At 50.5% G+C, this 17,698-nt stretch overlaps 1 protein-coding gene and 1 pseudogene across 3 annotated transcripts in view; both read right to left on the bottom strand.

The window, feature by feature from the left end:
- Nucleotides 1-3,937: 3,937 nt before the first annotated feature.
- LOC141581925 (protein DBF4 homolog B-like) lies at nucleotides 3,938-4,625 on the bottom strand (annotated as a pseudogene).
- A 5-nt stretch (nucleotides 4,626-4,630) lies between these two features.
- Nucleotides 4,631-17,698, bottom strand: part of DBF4B (DBF4B-CDC7 kinase regulatory subunit) — a 35,842-nt gene continuing 22,774 nt past the window's right edge. For all 3 annotated transcript variants that reach the window (XM_010331479.3, XM_074388761.1, XM_010331480.3), the window contains 5 exons: nucleotides 16,383-16,428; nucleotides 13,652-13,768; nucleotides 7,911-8,019; nucleotides 7,586-7,710; nucleotides 4,631-6,806 (listed from right to left, as the gene is read on the bottom strand). In XM_010331479.3, the coding sequence (XP_010329781.1) occupies nucleotides 5,846-6,806; nucleotides 7,586-7,710; nucleotides 7,911-8,019; nucleotides 13,652-13,768; nucleotides 16,383-16,428 (1,358 nt within the window). In that variant the 3' untranslated portion in view covers nucleotides 4,631-5,845. The remainder of the gene's footprint in view (nucleotides 6,807-7,585; nucleotides 7,711-7,910; nucleotides 8,020-13,651; nucleotides 13,769-16,382; nucleotides 16,429-17,698) is intronic.

The following is a 17,698-nucleotide window of genomic DNA, read 5'->3' as shown; positions in this document are numbered from 1 at the left end:
AGATGGGTTCTTGCCATGTTGGCCAGGCTGGTCTTGAACTCCTGACCTCAAGTGATCTGCCCACCTCAGCATCCCAGTGTTGGGATTACAGGCGTGAGCCACTGTGCCCAGCATTTTTGTATTTTTGGAGAGATTGGGTTTTATCATATTGTCCTGGCTGGTTTCAACTCCTGGCCTCGAGATCCTCTCATCTCAGCCTCCCAAAGTGCTGGGATTACAGGCATGAGGCCAGTGCTTGGCATTAAAAAAATTTTTTTTTTGTAGAGATGGGGTTCTTGCTATGTTGCTCGGGCTAGTCTTGAACTCCTGGACTCAAGTGATCCTCCAGCCTCAGCCTCCCAAAGTACTGGGATTATAGCACTTTGGCAAGACCTCTTGCCTCTCCCTTGACCACAGTCCCCTCCCCTGTCTTGTGCTTGCCTCAGTTCTCTTAGGGGCCGTGGGTTCCCCACACAGAAAGCTTGCTTCACATTCCCTCACCCACCTTCCTCCTGAGGTCAGGGCTGTCTGTCTTCTCACTGGTGGCCCCTCATCAGACTGGGACTTCAGAACAGGGCTGTCTTCCTATCAGACCTGACCCTGATAGCAAGGGCTGTTTTCTGCTTAGATTGGAGCAGGCCTGTGTCTTCTCCTGAAACATAGGGTTCCCTAGGGGGCACCACCCCAACTCCACAGCTATGGCTGGCTCCTTCGGTCCCTATGCCCATCCCTTGAGGCTGCTGCCTAATGCCACCCTTGGGGTTGTCCTCGCTGAGGGAGCTGTGGGGCCCTGCCTAGGGGTTGGGCTCTGGCTTCCCTTAGGATCCCCCTCCCCTAGGAGGCTGGGGCCTCCTCCTTTCTGCCCCTCTTGAACCCTTCAGCCAATTCTCTCCAATTTTCTTGTGCAAGGGCCAAGCCAGGGATGTGGGGCCAAGACCTGTCTCTGCAACTGCAGGTAAGGATGGGGTACTTGCTACCCCCAGGCCTGGGGTGGTACCGTGGGCAGTGATTCCTGCCAGTGGAGGCCCTCCAGGCCTGGTGTCCAGCCTCGAGGCATGTAGCACAGACCATGCTAGTCAAGGGGGCAAGATGGTTTGGTGGGCAAGGGCAGGGTTGAGGGCTTCAGGCTGGGGTCCCAATCCTGCCTTCCCCAAGAATTGGCTGGGTGTCCTTGAGCAAGCCCACTGGCCTCTCTGGGACTTGGTTTCCTCATCCATGACATGGGGCTTAGAAAAACACCTCCCTCTCAGTGCTGCTGTCGGGGATGATGGCTGCGCTGCCCATGGTTGAAGCAGCATCTGGTGCATAAAAGGGGCTTACTCTGCACCGAGGAGCAAACTGGCTCCCTGGCCCTTCCTTGCCCAGGACCCCAGGCCTCTTTATGGCTTGGGGGCCCCAGGGCCCTCTCTCTACCCCATGTGGAGAGAACCTCAGCCTGATGACGTGACATGGAGGGGTGGCAGCAGGGGAAGTGCCCAGCATTGGACAGGAAATTCACCCTGCTTCCTCTCAGATGCCAGCCCAGGGTCCAAGGATTGTTCTCATCTGCACAGCTCTCCTGGGAAACCTCATGCTCCTCCCTCTCAGATTTTAATCTCTGAAGCTCTCAGCCTTCACCAAAGGAGAAGTTGGGGGCACGAAGATCCCAGGCACACTCATCTTTTGAGAGGCTTGTGGGGCATAACTATGGCCACACCCATAAGGTCCCAACTGCCACTTCTCTTCCACACAAGGGATCCTCCTGGAGTAGAGGAGAGTTGGCCCTTGGGAGGGGGCCTGGGACAGGTGGTCTCACAGTGCCCCTCAGCAGTTTCATTTACAAATGCACACTGAGATGAGGATGCCGGTCACCAAGGGACACTGCCAGGTGGGAGATGGTGAGAATAAGCTCTATGTAAGTCTAGGAGGGAGGTCTCACAGGCATGTGTACCTGTGGGTAATGTTATTTGTTGAGACAATGAGTAAGCTCTGTGCCACATACCTCACAAACACATCTAATTTCATTCTTGTGACTTCCTAGCAAGGTAGCAACTATGATTGCCTCCATTTTTTAATTTTTATTTATTTATTTTTGAGACAGAGTATTGCTTTGTTGCCCAGGTTGAAGTGCAGTGGCGCAATCTCAGCTCACTGCAACCTCTGCCTCCCCGGTTCAAGTGATTCTCCTGCCTCAGCCCCCCTAGTAGTTGGGATTACAGGTGCCTGCCATCATGCCCGGCTAACTTTTTTAATTATTTTTTTTGAGACAGAGTTTCGCTCATTACCCAGGCTGGAGTGCAATGGCGCGATCTCGGCTCACCGCAACCTCCGCCTCCTGGGTTCAGGCAATTTTCCTGCCTCAGCCTCCTGAGTAGCTGGGATTACAGGCACGCACCACCATGCCCAGCTAATTTTTTGTATTTTTAGTAGAGACGGGGTTTCACCATGTTGACCAGGTTGGTCTCGATCTCTTGACCTTGTGATCCACCCGCCTCGGCCTCCCAAAGTGCTGGGATTACAGGCCCACCGCGCCCGGCCCCCGGCTAACTTTTGTATTTTTTTTTTTTTTTTTTTTTGAGACAGAGTCTTGCTCTGTTGCCAGGCTGGAGCACAGTGGCGCAGTCTTGGCTCACTGAAACCTCCGCCTCCTGGGTTCAAGTGATTCTTCTGCCTCAGCCTCCCAAGTAGCTGGGACTACAGGTGTGTGCCAAATGCCCAGCTAATTTTTGTATTTTTAGTAGAGACGGGATTTCACCATGTTGGCCAGGCTGGTCTCGAACTCCTGACCTCAAGTGATCTGCCAGCCTTAGCCTCCCAAAGTGCTGGAATTACAGGCATGAGCCACCACACCCAGCCTAGATTACCTCTATTTTTAGATCAAGAAAACAGTTTGAGCTGGGCACAGCTGAAACTCCCCTGGGAACGGAGCCAAGGTCCAGGATGAGGAAGAGTTCTCAGGTATGCCACACTCATGCTGGTGGCAGGACAGGGAAGGACATAAAAGGTTTGCTGGTGGGTCACGGTATTTTATTATAGAAAAGGCCCCTGACATCATCTCATCTAAGCCCCTTAAAGATGAGGAAACTGAGGTCCGAGTAATAAAGGCATTTTCCCAAGGTCACAGTATGAGTTGGGGCAGCTAGCCCCTGCATTCCGCCCGGCAGAAGGCCGCTGGGGTGGAGCTACCAATTGGTCACATCTGCTGAGAAGTGAAAGGGTCAGCGAGGAGATGAGACCAAAGGCCTTGGAATCTGGTCTGAGGGAAGCTGGAGGGCTCTTCAGGTGTCTCGGAGCTGACTCAGGGCAGATAGCAAGGCCTCTGCTAAACGAACGAATGAGGGAATGGGCAGTGGTAAGGAAGGGCAGGGGGACGGAGAGCCAGGCCACTGAGGGGCTGCCGGGACCAAGGGAGCCAGGCTTCGAGGAGGAAAGAAAGAAGAAAAAGAACCAACTTTGGTTGTTAGTAGCCTGTCCATGACCTTGGAATAGATGATCCTAGTGGGATGCCTCAGGCAGAGCAACCCAGGAAGGAAGTGTAGGAGGGGAAGGAGGTGAAGAGGAGGTGGACAGAAGGTGGGAGTTTTCAAGTATTTGAAGTTGATTTACTGAATCAACTTGAGTATTTTCCAGGATAGTGGAGCATGGCATTTTGGGCAGAGGGAAGGAGAGGTGGCAAGTCTGAGAAGGAAACCAAAAATGGTGGCTGGCTTGCTGGGCTGGAGGGCCAAGGAGAGACAGTGTGACTTGTGGAGGAAGGATATCGCTTCCTTTGAAACAGAAACAGCAAGATGATGTTGAAAGGGGACTGACTGCAAGATGGGGCAGTGCCCACTGGGTCTAGGTCAAGGTCATCTGGGGAGGGTGGGGGATGTGGAAAGGGGGCTGGAGTAGGAGGGAGTCTGACAGTGCTCACCCCAAGGAGCCACTGCAGGACCTCATTCACATCAAGCAGCACCCATCCTGGGTCAGGTCTCAGGTGTTGTGGGTCCATCTCTAACTTGAATCTACAGCTGGGAAGCTGCAATGGAGAAATGGCTGAGGAGCGTTACAGCCGTGGGGTTTGGCCTGGCAGAGATGTCCAAGGTCATGATCATTGAGATGGGAGGGGAAGGCAAGGGTAGCCAGATGTGATGTTCAGGGAATGGGTCCTGGGTAGCTGGCAATGAGGGCATTGGACTCTGGCAGCACAGGCTTTTTGTGAGCAGCAGGTGAAGGTACTGGTCTGAGAAAGGGGCAAGGGGCAACTACCTCATGCAGAGGGGTGGTGTCATGGGGAATGGGGCAATCCCATGTCACAAAAAGAAAGGGATGTACCCAGCGGTGTCCAGATATAAGCCACAGTCTGGCTTCAGGGAAGGGTGAGCCCTTAGCAGGAATGTCAGCCGGGGCAAAGGAGTTTCCTTGGGAGGGAGTGAGGGACATGATCTCCGCAGGTGGCCACTCCCCAGGCAGCAGAGCCAAGTAGGTGACAGGATGAGACTGGGTAAAGGAGGCTGGACAGGGACAGAGGCCGCTTGCTTCCGGAGCCCTTGGGAGAGGCTGGCAGGAGGGCTGTGGCACTCACACATGTATAGCTTGCAGGAAGTCCCATCCCACCATCCAACGATTCCCTGCTGGCCCGCAGCCCTGCCTTGGGTCACTGGAGGGCAGATCAAGGACCAATGCATGGCACTCCAGCCCCATCTCTTTCCTATTTATTAACAAATTTATTTACATTTCCTGAACCAAAATTCATTATAAAACTTAACAGGAAGGGGGTAACATGACCTTTAAAGTGGGCTGTACACACAGTTGCTCTATTTCCAAACTAAGAACTTGAGTCCTCACCCGCAGCTGGGCCCCCCTTTCTTCCTCTGAAAGGAGACACAGAATAGCGCCAGGGTTCCGGGAGCTTCAACATTTAAAGAGACAAATGCAGGGATGCAGAGAAGGGTGAGAACCACAGTACAAATTGTAATGAAAAAAAAAAAGTGGCCAGAGAATCGATAGCAAACCCATTTCTGTCTCCAGATTAATGGCTTGGCTGCCAGAAATGGGGGGAGGTCCTTGGGGAAAGAGAGGAGGGAGTGAGGGAGGAGGGTGAGTGGAAGTTGGCAGGTGACACACTGGCCCTGGAATAGCCGAACTCTGGGTGGGCGGCTCAAGCTCAGGAAACAGAGAAGGGCTGAGAGGGGTTCCACATCCTGGGCTCAGGAGAAAGGTCAGTGCTGGGCCTCAACTAAGTGCCTGGGGGAGGGAGCTCTGTGAGTGGCGCAGCCCGAGCCCCTCCTCTGCTTCATATGTTCCTGAGGATCTGTGTGCAGGAGTGTGGGGGGCTGGGGGAAGGGATGAACACAGGCATTTCGGAAAGCAAGAGCGGCCACGTGCTCACGGGAAAGGAGGCTGGGGTTGGGGGTGGAGAACACCAACAGCTAACCCTCGGCTCTGCAGAGGCAAGGGCCTGCGGAGGGCCAGAAAGCTGGGCCAGGACTCCTGCTGCCCCAACTCCTTTGTGGTCCCTCCCCATGCCAACTTCACCTCTACCTCCTGGTGTGGGCAGCCAGCCTCGGCTGGGTAAGTCCACTGTAGACTCTGCCTGGTTAGGAACATGGTGGAGGCGGGAGTAGGAGAGGGCAGCCCCCAGCCCAGATTTCCTCCCAGAGACCTGGCCAGTGGGAGGGCTGGCTCTGTCGGCTCCATGGAGCTGAATGTGACAGCTGCTTACTGCACTTCAAAGATCAGGCCCAGGCCTCCTTCTGGCTCTTTGGGGAAGTGCTGGGGCTCTGCCCCTCCTGTGTTCTGATCAGCCCTGGCCAGGTGTGTGGCACCCAGCAGAAGAATAAATTGTGTCTTTGGCCCTTCAGTCTGGAGCTGCCTGGCCCCATGACGAGCCAAGCACCTTGGGGACTCACAGGAGCAGCTCTCTGCCAGCATGGGGCCGGGGCTGAGGCCGGGGCTGGGAGACCGGGAGGCAGGGCACCTGGAGAGGCTGGGGGGCCCAGAGGCATCGGGAGCAGCTAGCTCCTGCACTGGCTGGCCGGGGCTTGGGGGGAGAGGTAGACTTGGTCTCTGCAGGTGCTCCTGAGGGCTGCTCACTGGTAGCTGAGTGAGGCGGGGCTGATGGCCAGCCTGGAGCTATGGGGCAGCTGGGGAGCTGGCCAGCCTCCTGGGATTCAGGGCCAGGGGCTGCACACTCAGAATCCTCAGGCCCTGGGGGCCACTCTCCCCCCAGCCAGAGGGGCTGTGTGGCCCAGAACTCTGCTGGTCTGTCTGTGAGCTGCCAGGGGAAGGGGTCTGGGAGAGAGAGGCAGGTCTGTGAGTGGCACGAGGGCAAGAGGGAGGCAAGGGGCCTAGACTGATGGCCTGGAAGAGGAAGAGAGGGAAGATGCTTGCCACTGGTTGTCCTGGTACCACAGGGGCTGGGGGCTCTTGGGACAAAAAATGAAGCCTGTGGCCAGGAGGCCCCCGCTCTCTTCTCAGCACTGCCACTGGGGAACTGAACCTTCCGCTTGTGGCCAACAAGTGCCAGGTCTGGGCCAGAGGAGAGTTCCATAAAACCAGAGCTAGGCAGGAGGCATTGGCAAGCAGGGCTCCTGAACACTGGTGTCCCTGGGTGGTCCACAAACACATCAACTGACCCCTCCAGGTCCTGGCAGCTTGCTATAGGTCCGGGTACCTCGCCAGTCCCTGCACGTTCAGCTGGTGCCTGCATGCTGTCCACTGTCCCATCCTGCTCTGGGAAGCCTGATGCCTGGCAGCTGTCTTCTTTCCTCATCCTGGGAGATGCTGCCCTGGGATGGGAGAGCTGGCAGGGGTGCAGAGTCTCAGGAAAGAGAGGGTCACAGTCAGAAGCCAGGGAACCTGACCACCTGTTGGGAAAGAAACACCCAGTTAGCTGCAGATGTCAACTCCACAGCGGGCCTGGCCCACGGCTGACGGCACAGGGACATCTGCCGAGAGAGCTGCCTACTCTGGGGCCTTGTGTGAAAGTCCTCCTGTTTGGGTCTGAACCCCCTGCAGCTGCGACCTGTGGTTGGGGCTTGCCAGATGAACATGTTAAACGCTCTTCCATTTAATTATTTCACAGAGGAGGCTGTGCCCTTTGGCAACTGGAGAAAGCAGCGCAGTGCCTGGCTGTGAGAGCTGAGCTTGAGGTGGAGATTTGGGGTGAGAGGTGAAGCCACTGCCCCAGGTGGGAAAGGGTCTGCCTTGCTGGCAGAAAGGGGAAGCTAGGCTCAGAGGGACCTGGAATTCCCACCAAACCACATGCAGTGGTTCCTTCTGGGGGTGACTTCTAGAGAGGGGGAAAGACTTTGCTCTTTACCTGTCTGGGAGGGGCCCAGGAACTACTCCCCCTGCTCCCCGGCCGGAACTCCTTATCATCCACATCAAAGCCCATGGGGTGGAAAGGGAGCCATGGTCTGGTCTAGGTCTAATCTTGATCAACTGAAGCCACAAATGGAGGTCTTTTTATTTTTATTTTTGGCCACCCCCAAAACAAATAGGACCAAGGATGAGGGGAAAAGAAGGTGAGAAGAGAAAAATATCACAGTCTGCTCCCAGCAGCCACCAACCTGAGGTCTCTTCCCATCTAGAGGGCAACAGAGGAGACTGCAGACGCTGTTGTGCCTGCCAGTGTGGCACTCACCTGGGGAGACTGGCCTGGAAAGGGATGTCTGCAAAACTGTGGCTGAGCTGGGCGATGATCCTGTCCACCTCTGCATATGGACGGGCTTCTAGGGCAAAGCCCCGGTGCTGGGCACTCTGAAGATGCTGCCGGGGGTGAGAGGAGGACAGGGCATTAGATGAGGCCTGCAGGGAAGGGGACACCCAAGCTGACCTCCTAGTCCATGCTCTGGCCCTGGAGGACACAGCCACAGCAGCATGGAGACTGGGCAGGAAGGACTCATCCCCAGTGGGCAGGCTCCCTCAGGGCACTCTGGGAGCAGCTGCTGAATGGGGAAGGGGCTCACCACGTGGAGCTCCTCAAAGCCCTCTTGGCAGCACTCGCAGTAGCCTTTCTTCCTCCTGGGCATGGTTTGGGCAGCTGATCTTGGGCTTGGCTCTCCATCCTTGGATTCTCTGGGGAGGGTACACGGTGCGGCAAAGTGGTTACTGCTGGGGCCCTTGGCCCTTGGGGGAGAAGCCCCTACTTTGCGCCTACCTAGAGCCTAGGCCAGGGAGGGGAAGGACCAAGATGGCCAAGGGGCTGGGCAGGCACAGGCAGGAGGGTTGGCCTGAGCTTGGTACCACTCATCTAAGAATGGCAAGAGAGGGAGCAAGGAAGACAACTGGAGATCTCCCTGTGGGCAGCCTGTCTTATCTCTGTCCTCTCTCTTTTTTTTTTTTGAGACAGAGTCTAGCTCAGTCACCCAGGCTGGAGTGCAGTGGTGTGATCCAGCTCACTGCAACCTCTGCTTCCTAAGCTTAAGCCATTCTCCTGCCTCAGCCTCCAGAGTAGCTGGGATTACAGGTGCCCGCCACCATGCCTGGCTAATTTTTGTATTTTTAGTAGAAATGGGGTTTTGCCATGTTGGCCAGGCTGTTCTTGAACTCCTGACCTCAAGTGATCCTCCTGCCTTGGCCTCCCAAAGTGTTGGGATTACAGGCGTGAGCCACTGTGCCCGGCCAAGCCTGACTTCTTATCTGAATATCAGCCCCATATTTCTAACAACCAAAGGGTGTTTCTATCTGGCTATCCAGCAAACTCAACAAGTCTAAAACATTCCTTTTAAAGACTTCCTAAGTATGACACAAAACCCAGATGACATACAGAAAAACTCATAAATTCAGCTATATACAACTTTAAAATATGTATACATGGCAAAAGCATCATTAGCAAATTATACATTAGGCTTTGTGTCCCTGCCCAAATCTCATATTGAATTGTAATCCTTATAATTCCCATAATCCTCAAGTGTCAAGGGAGAGACCGGTGGAGGCAATTGAATCATGGGGTGGTTTCCCCCACTCTGTTCTTGTGATAGTCAGTTCTCATGAGATCTGATGGTTTCCTAAGGGGTTCTTCCCCCTTCGCTTAGCACTTCTCCTTCCTGCCACCTTGTGCAGAAGGTGCCTTGCTTCCCCTTTGCCTTTCACCATGATTGTGAGTTTCCTGAGGCCTCCCCAGCCTTGCTGAACCATGAGTCAATTAAACCACTTTCCTTTACACATTACCTAGTCTCAGACAGGTCTGTAGAGCAGTATGAAATGGACTAATATAGCAAAGTTAAAAGACAAACCACAAACTTGGGATTTTGTTGTCTTTTAAAAATATTTACAACTTCTCTGGTCAGGGAGGCTTAGAAATAAATAAATATATATAATTATTGAATATATATTAAATATATTTAATAAATTTAAATATATATACATATATATATGTATCTATATATATTTACAACTGCCAGGTGTGGTGCTCACACTTGTAAATCCCTGTACTTTGGGAGGCCAAGGCAGGAGGATCGCTTGGGCCCAGGAGTTTGAGATCAGCCTTAGCAACATGGTGAAATATCACCTCTACAAAAAATATTAAAATTAGCCACGTGTGGTGGTGTGCACCTGTAGTCCTAGTTACTTGAGGGGCTGAGGTGGGAGGATCACCTGAACCTGGAAGGTAGAGGTTGCAGTGAGCAGAGAAAAGAAAATATTTACAACTACAAAGGGCTCCTTTCTCTAATATGAGAAGGACTCCTTACAACTCATTAGTGGTCAATAATCCAAATAAATAATGAGCAAAGGATATAAAGAAGGTCACATAAAAAGAAATTCAAACAACCAAACATATGCAAACATACTTAGCTTCATTCAGTTTTTAATCTGTTATACTGGAGGTTAACATACCTGCCAGTCACAGCATTAGGCAAGGGGATGGGAAACAGCCTCTCTCAGGCAGTGCAGGTGAACAAAAAAGTTGGTATCCCCTCCATGAAAAGCCATTTGGCTGAATTTATCAAAATTATAAATGCATACATCTTTTGACCCAATATTTCTATCTTTAGGAATTTATTCCACAAATACACTTGAATAATTGCAAATTTACTCTGAACATAATTTTCATTGGAGCTAATATAAGCATCCATGAATAAGAGACTGAATAAGGTTAAAAAAATGAATAAAATAGGTTAAACAAAGGTTAAATAAAATACAGCAAATACATTCTATACAATGGAATAATGGAATACCCTGCAGTCATAAAAGGAAACATAAATTTTTTTTTTTTTTTGAGACAGGTCTCACTCTGTCACTCAGGCTGGTGTGCAGAGGCACCACCTTGGCTCACTGCAACTTTCACTTCCCAGGCTCAAGCAATTCCCCAGCCTCAGTCTCCTGAGTAGTTGAGACTACAGGCTTGCGTTACCATGCCTGGCTAATTTTTGTATTTTTAGTAGAGGTGGGGTTTCACCATGTTGCCCAGGCTGGTCTCACACTCGTTGAGTTCAAGTGATCCACCTGCCTCGGCCTCCCAAAGTGCTGGGATTACAGGCATAAATCACTGTGGCCAGATTTTTAAAAATATAAAAATGGAGATGGGGTCTCATGTTGCCCAGGCTGGTCTTGAACTCCTGGCCTCAAGTGATGCTTCCCCCTTGGGCTCCCAAAGTGCTGGGATTACAGGCGTGGCCTATCTCCAGAGATAGTTTATGAATACACAAGTATATGTGTATCCTTTGTTCCCTCTTCTTACAGAAAAAATCATACAGGCTGGGTGTGGTGGCTCACACCTGTAATCCCAGCACTTTGGGAGGCGAAGGCAGGTGGATCACGAGGTCAGGAGTTTGAGACCAGTCTGACCAATATAATAAAACCCCGTCTCTACTAAAAATACAAAAAATTAGCTGGGCGTAATGGTGTACACCTGTAATCCCAGCTACTCAGGAGGCTGAGGCAGGAGAATTTTGTGGATCCAAGGAGGCAGAGGTTGCAGTGAGCAGAGATCGCACCATTGCACTTCCGCCTGGGTGTAGTATTTACAGTGCTGGATCTTACTCGCTTTTTCTTTTCATGCCACCCCAGCTGTGCTCTCCCTTTGGCAGGGATGAGGCACCACTCAGATCTCCTCCAGCCTCTACCCCTGGGAGAAAGGTTGCACCAGTGGGGGGATAGAACTGGACACTGGGTGTGGAATATAGACTTTTCACATTAAACCATTTGTAACTCAAATTTTAAACCAAAATATGATTTAACAAATGTAAAAATTTAAACTCCTCCTCCCACACACACACACACACACACACACACCAGGGCCAACGCCCTGCCTAGGCTCCTCACATGCAGATACCAAAGCTTCATTGCTTCATCTTCCCTTTACAGCCTCTTAGCTCCTCTGTGATCCCAAGGCCATCCCAGGTCTAGCATTCCTGCCAGCACCAAGCCTGGGCCACCTTCTGACTGGCTCTCTCTGGTATCCCTTGTATTGGGACTTAACCTCACCTCTTTCTCTCCTTGCTCCCACTCCATCGACTGCCACATTCCCTTAATTTTTTCCCTCCTGTTTGTACTATTTTCTGACCCACAGCCTTCATCAGCTAATGGAATCCACAGACTCTCCTTGGCCCTAGGAACTCTAGGGTTGAAATTCTGCTCTGTTCTATCCTGGTCTATAACTCCATAGCCCAGAAGTTAGAAAGGGTCTGAGAAGGCATCTCACCCATCACCTGAGCTTGAATCACACATTAGAAAGGGAGTTAATACTTCCACTCTTGCTGTCTCCCTCCACTCTAAAATTCAAATGATTTGACAGTTTCAAAGAAATGTTGTAAAGTATTTAATTTAGATCTGAAAAAACAAAAATTTTGTCAGAGTTAAAAGTGTACAGATAGAGACCCTTTTCATTCTAAAGAAACATGCTTTCATTGACTCTTTCTTTAGATAACTATGTTCATCAACTGGTTGCAAGTAAAACAGATGGGAAAATAGTACAATATGAATCTGAGGGGGATACCTGCCAGGAAGAGAAAATAGATGCCTTATAGTTAGAGGTAAGAGACTTAATGAGTTGTCACTCAATATCTGTTGATATTCTCTATTTTGGTTAATGAAAGTTTTCAAATTCTCAAACATCTGTAAAGTAGGAACATTAACAAGCCCACAAGCCACGAGCTACATAATGCAGCAATCTTTCCCCCCCAACCCCACCCTTTACTTATTCCTGATGTTTGGCCTAACCAGTTTAAACTTTGATATGCACTGAAATCAGCTGGGAGCTTGTAAGAATACTGCTTTTGGAGCTCTATCATCAGAGATTCTGATTCCATAGATGTGGAGTGGAGTTTAGGAACCTACATCTTTTTTTTTTTTTTTTTTTTTTGTTAGACAGAGTTTTGCTCTTGTTACCCAGGCTGGAGTGCAATGGCGCGATCTCGGCTCACCGCAACCTCTGCCTCCTGGGTTCAGGCAATTCTCCTGCCTCAGCCTTCCGAGTAGCTGGGATTACCGGCACGCGCCACCATGCCCAGCTAGTTTTTTTTTGTATTTTTAGTAGAGACGAGGTTTCACCATGTTGACCAGGATGGTCTCGATCTCGTGACCTCGTGATCCACCCGCCTCGGCCTCCCAAAGTGCTGGGATTATAGGCGTGAGCCACTGCGCCTGGCCTTTTTTGAGACAAGGTTTCACTCTGTCACCCAGGCTGGAGTACAGTGACACAATCATAGCTCACTGCAACCTTGAACTCCTGAGCTCAAATGATCCTCCTGCCTCAGCATCTGAGTAACTGGGGCTACAGGCACTTGTCATCATGCTTGACTAATTTTTTTTGAGAAGGAGTCTTCCTCCATTGCCCAGGCTGGAGTGCAGTGGCACAATCTCAGCTCACTGCCCTCTGCCTGCTGGGTTCAAGCAATTCTCCTGCCTCAGCCCCTCAAGTAGCAGGGATTATAGGCGTGCACCACCATGCCGGGCTAATTTTTTTTGTATTTTTAGTAGAGACGGGGTCTCACCATATTGGCCAGGCTTGTCTCAAACTCCTGACCTCAAGTGATATGTCCACCTCGGCCTCCCAAAGTGCTGGGATTACAGGCATGAGCTACTTTGCCTCACTCACAATTTTTTACATTTTTTTTTTTTTTTTTTTTTTTCAGAGACAGGGTCTTGTTATGTTTGTTTGCCCAAGAGGGTCTCAAACTCCTGGCCTCAAGTGATCCTCCCATTTTGGCCTCTCAAAAAGTGCTGAGATTACGGGCATCAGCTGCTGTGCCCAGCTGGAACTTGTATTTTTAATGAGACCCCAGGGGACTCTGATGATGGTGGTCTATAGACATGAGTCTGAGAAAGCAGCCTATTGTCCTCTGTGTATACTAGTAAACCCTGCCAAGTGAGGTAACTGCTGGACACACCATGTTTGGTTGCAATGGTCTATGCTCTGGGGTAGACAGTGCAGGCCAGGGATTTTGGGGGGTGGGCAGGGTAAGAGTGCTGTGGCTTAACAGTGAATTAACAAATAAGTCTTCTTAGACTCTTAAGGAGAAGGGGGTGCCCCTCACAACCCTGGCACCTCCTTTTCTTCTTCAAGTTAAATTCTTCAGTAGGGATAAAGAACACAAAATAAAATGGATGAACGTTCCTAGTCTCTCTTCTCTGGGCTACGCTCCCAGAATAGACTTTGCCTAAGGAGCAAACACATGGCCATTCCCAAATCTGACCAGCAGGCTCCCAATGGGGAGGACTTTGGCCTGTAGACAGCCCTTGGTACTCGGGAACCAGAAAGACCCACCTGGTATGGTGCATGCTGCCCGTGGTCGTCGGAGCCTCAAAGGGACTTGCATCTTTGGGTCCCAGAAAAGAAATTTCAGGAAAGGATTTAAACTGATGATGGAAAGGACGAAACTTCCTGCAACAGAGAAAACTTCCACTTTGACTACAATGGGGAAGGTAAAGACTGAGGAGGGGGGCTAGCCCAACACTCTAGAATTCTAGCCCTGAAGTGGACTCTCATCTCCACACCTTTTAAGTTCTGTAGCAAAATTATCAACAGCCTTTCCAGGTTAAATTAATATGAATGTTCTCCCTGTCTACTTTTCAAACTCATACTCACTGCCTCCCTGGAATCCTGTAAGCACCCTCTGGGCGAAGTGGAATAAATGGTGCCATCCTATTTTATATCTAAGGAACTGAAGCCCAAAAGGTTCTGTGACTTGCTCAAGGGCTCACAACTAGTTAAGTGGCCAAGGTCAGATCAGAAGCCACATCTCGACACTCCCGATCTACCTTTTCCCCTTTTCCCATTTTGTTTCTTGACCCTATCTTTGAGGACTTTAATCTTTGAGGACTCTAGCCTGGCAGATTCTAAATGGAGGAATGTTTAAACCAGAGCATTGATTTTCCTGTTCTGCGAAGTGTTCTTGCTGGTCCTTAGAACCATCTGAGGGCTGGTGTTCTGAATGGAGAAGAGAGGCATAGTGAAGGTTCCGGATAGTCAGACCTGGACTGAGTGGTTCTGGCAGTGTGCCTCAGGTTGTAAGCTGCAAACATTCAAGAGACTTGCAGAGACAGATGTGATCTGTGTACACTCGGGAAACCCTGACAAGTGAGGTAACTGCTGGACACACCATGTTTGGTTGCAATGGTCCATGCTCTGGGGTAGATAGTACAGGCCAGGGGGTTCTTGGGGAGCAGAATAAGAGTGCTATGGCTCAGCAGTGAATTAACAAATAAGTCTTCTTCGACCCTCAAGGAGAAGGGGATATCCCTCACAACCCTGGCACCTCTCTTCTTCTTCAATGATGTTTTGTTTCTGCTTAGGAGGCTTGAAACTTGAGGATGGTCAGGTTAATAGGCCTAATAGGCTTTGAAGCCACCTGCTTCAAAACAGCACATAAAAAAATCACCAGAGGCTGGGCACAGTGGCTGCCACCTTAATCCCAGCACTTTGGGAGGCCAAGGCAGGTGGATCACCTGAGGCCAGTTTGTGACCAGCCTGGCCAACATGGCCAAACCCTGTCTCTATAAAAAATACAAAAATTAGCCAGGCATGGTGATGAACACCTTTAGTCCCAGCTACTTGGGAGGCTGAGGCAGAAGAACCTCTTGAACCTGGGAGGCAAAGGTTGCAGTGAGCCAAGATTGCACCACTGTACTCCAGCCTAGGCAAAAGAGTAAGATTCCATCTCAAAAAAAAAAAAAAAAAAAAAAAAAAAAATCATAAGAGCACCACACACATTATGTACCCCTGTCTGGTGACAGTGATATTCCAGTTCCTGCCATGTGCAGTGCAGACACTGAGGCTGTGACAGTGCCTCTCAGCCATGCCTTTGTGTCTTGATTACCTGTGTTTAAATAGGTGTGAAGGGGCTGGGGGTGAACACACACTCCATCCCATTGGAACTGGAAGGGGGCACCTCTGTACCATCCCGTTGGTTTTTCCACTTGCCTTTGGGCCACCAAAGCCAGCGCTGCATTGTCTGCAGGTGCTGAGAAGGGTACCCGGGCTTGTCTGGAGGACAGGCAAGCATGCCAGGCTTCTGGGGCTGGGTCTCAGCTGCCCTGCCCTGCCCTACCTGAGGCACACAGACAATTCTGGCCTCAGTAGTCTCTTCTGGATATACATGGACTTATTTCAAATTTTTTATTTGGTCTGAAAATGCCTTTTTGGGAAAAAAAATTTACAAAAATTTAAATTTTGAGATAATTATAGATTCACATAGTCTTTTGATCTTGTACTTACTAAAGATTTAGTGATAACCAAGGTGGCTGCTAATAGCTCATTGGGTTAACAATGTCAAGGGGGCCCTCCTGCTCCAGGTAAGAAGAGGCCATAATGGTAGACAGAGAAGGCACAAGACAGGGCAGGCAGGACACCTGGATTCTAGCCTTGGGCTGCAGTTTATTAGCAAGGTGGCTGTATACAATCCCTTCCTTTCTCTGACCTCAGTTTTCCCCACTAGGAAGAGACAGACTCTCTTCACGTTTTTTTCACCCAGGGCTGTCAGGAGGTAACATGAGCCAGAAAGGGATTTTTCAAAGTGAAACAGAAAGGCTTCATCAAGTACAGGCTGGCTTGACAAGGGAATCCCCAGTACCACCCCGAGCATCCTTATTTCAGCCAAGATGATGTCTTGGACTGTACTAGCACTGTGACTGGGTCAGTAATGATTTGACATGAAATGCTGGCACACACCCAGGGAGAAAGGAGCTGCAATAATGAGCCTGCATGGGATACCACGAGCTCACAGAGCAGAGTATTAAATGGGGGTAATTCACACACAGGATCATTAACCTCTGACTCATCTCCAAAGGGACTATTCACTATATAATGCCACTCTCAGAGGCTCTTCCTGGTCTATGTGAGACTTCTCCATGACAGTGGGAGAAAGTGGCTTCTCAGGAGGATGAAGGTGCAGGGCTAAGGGGCTCCATGTCTTCACATTAGCTTGAAGCCCCCGAGTACTCCCCCCTCCTCTGTGCAGGCCTAGTGGGGGCAAGCAGAGAGAGGAGGTCCCACTCACCTGCTTTCATCTTCAATTTTGAGGAACGGTGCCTTCAGTCTGGCCACTGGAAGGGGAGAAATGCACACATTAGCTATCCATCTGCCTGTACAGGGCCTGCACCACACATGCAGGAAGTGCTCAGAGAGGGGAGGCTCTGCCAAAGCCTAAGAGCCTGGCATCATGCCGCCCCAGGCTGCACTCTCCGTGTGGGAAGAGTGAGGCACCACTCCTCCAGCCTCTAACCCTCCCTCAGCAGGACACATGAGCTCCCGTGCGTGGATTCTGGAGGCTATCAATCAACCAAAGATGCCACCACTATCAGACACCTGGCTTGTTTGGTGGGAGAAACCCAGCCCCTGCTGGTTTCTGCTAAAAGCAGAGTGGGAGTGGTCAGTCCCACAAAGTCCCAGGTCCTTCCTAGACCTCTGCTCCTGGAGGCTTAGGATACTGAGGGACCTGAGAACAACTCCTCAGGCAGAATGCTCCATGAGGACCCTGGGTTTTTTGGAGGAGAAGCAGAGGAAGAGGGATAAAGAGTGTTGTCTTGGTAGCAGGATGGTAGAAAAATATCACAGGTGAAATCTGGTTCCTGAAAAAATAGGGCAAAGGAGTGCTGAGAAGACAAATTTGGAGTCATTTAAGAGACTCACCCTTATTAGATACTTATTTGCATAGCTTACAAAATCTCTTAGGCATCAGGACCCACAGTACCCAGGAGTCCTGTCAAAGGGGCAGCAAAGGCAGCTGGAAGCCTGGGCCCATCTGACAGCCACAGATTCCCCAAAGAGGCTGGCACTTTACAGCTCCCAACTGTACTTGAGGCTACCAGTAGCACCCAAGCAAAAAACAGCCTGTTCTCCTTTAAAAGCAGCTCTTATTAATTACTTTTTGGGGACAATTTCTTGTCTTTCTAATTAACTGAGACAGTTATTACAATCAATTCCCCTACAGACTTCCTTGAATTTTGAGCATGAGAGAGGTGCCAAGTGACTTTTCTTAGCTCCTGCTTGTGCACGAAGAAATGCCACTGAAAGAGCATCTTTGGGAGAAACATCCAGGGGGAGAAACTCTCCTGCTGTCCAAGAGGAACCAGGAGATGGAGTCCATCAATCTGCCAGTTTGCCAGTTTCAGGGAGTTTGGCAGTTCTGAAAATGGTAGGCAGCTGTCAAACTGTCCACCCCCAAACTGCTACTGAATCAGAAGGAAAAGGATGCTAAACCTCAATCGATGCCCGGGAACAGCCAGAGGACACAGGAGCCAAAGTGTCTGCATGGGGTCTTGGCTCTGAAGGAGAAGCCTTGGCCCAGCAGCTCTGGACTTGCTCTTGGACATG

The sequence above is a fragment of the Saimiri boliviensis genome, chromosome 17 (assembly GCF_048565385.1).
Source record: "Saimiri boliviensis isolate mSaiBol1 chromosome 17, mSaiBol1.pri, whole genome shotgun sequence".
In the NCBI taxonomy this organism is placed as follows: Eukaryota; Metazoa; Chordata; class Mammalia; order Primates; family Cebidae; genus Saimiri; species Saimiri boliviensis.
Note: the sequence above shows the minus strand (reverse complement) of the source record. Positions and strands in the feature narration are given on the sequence as shown.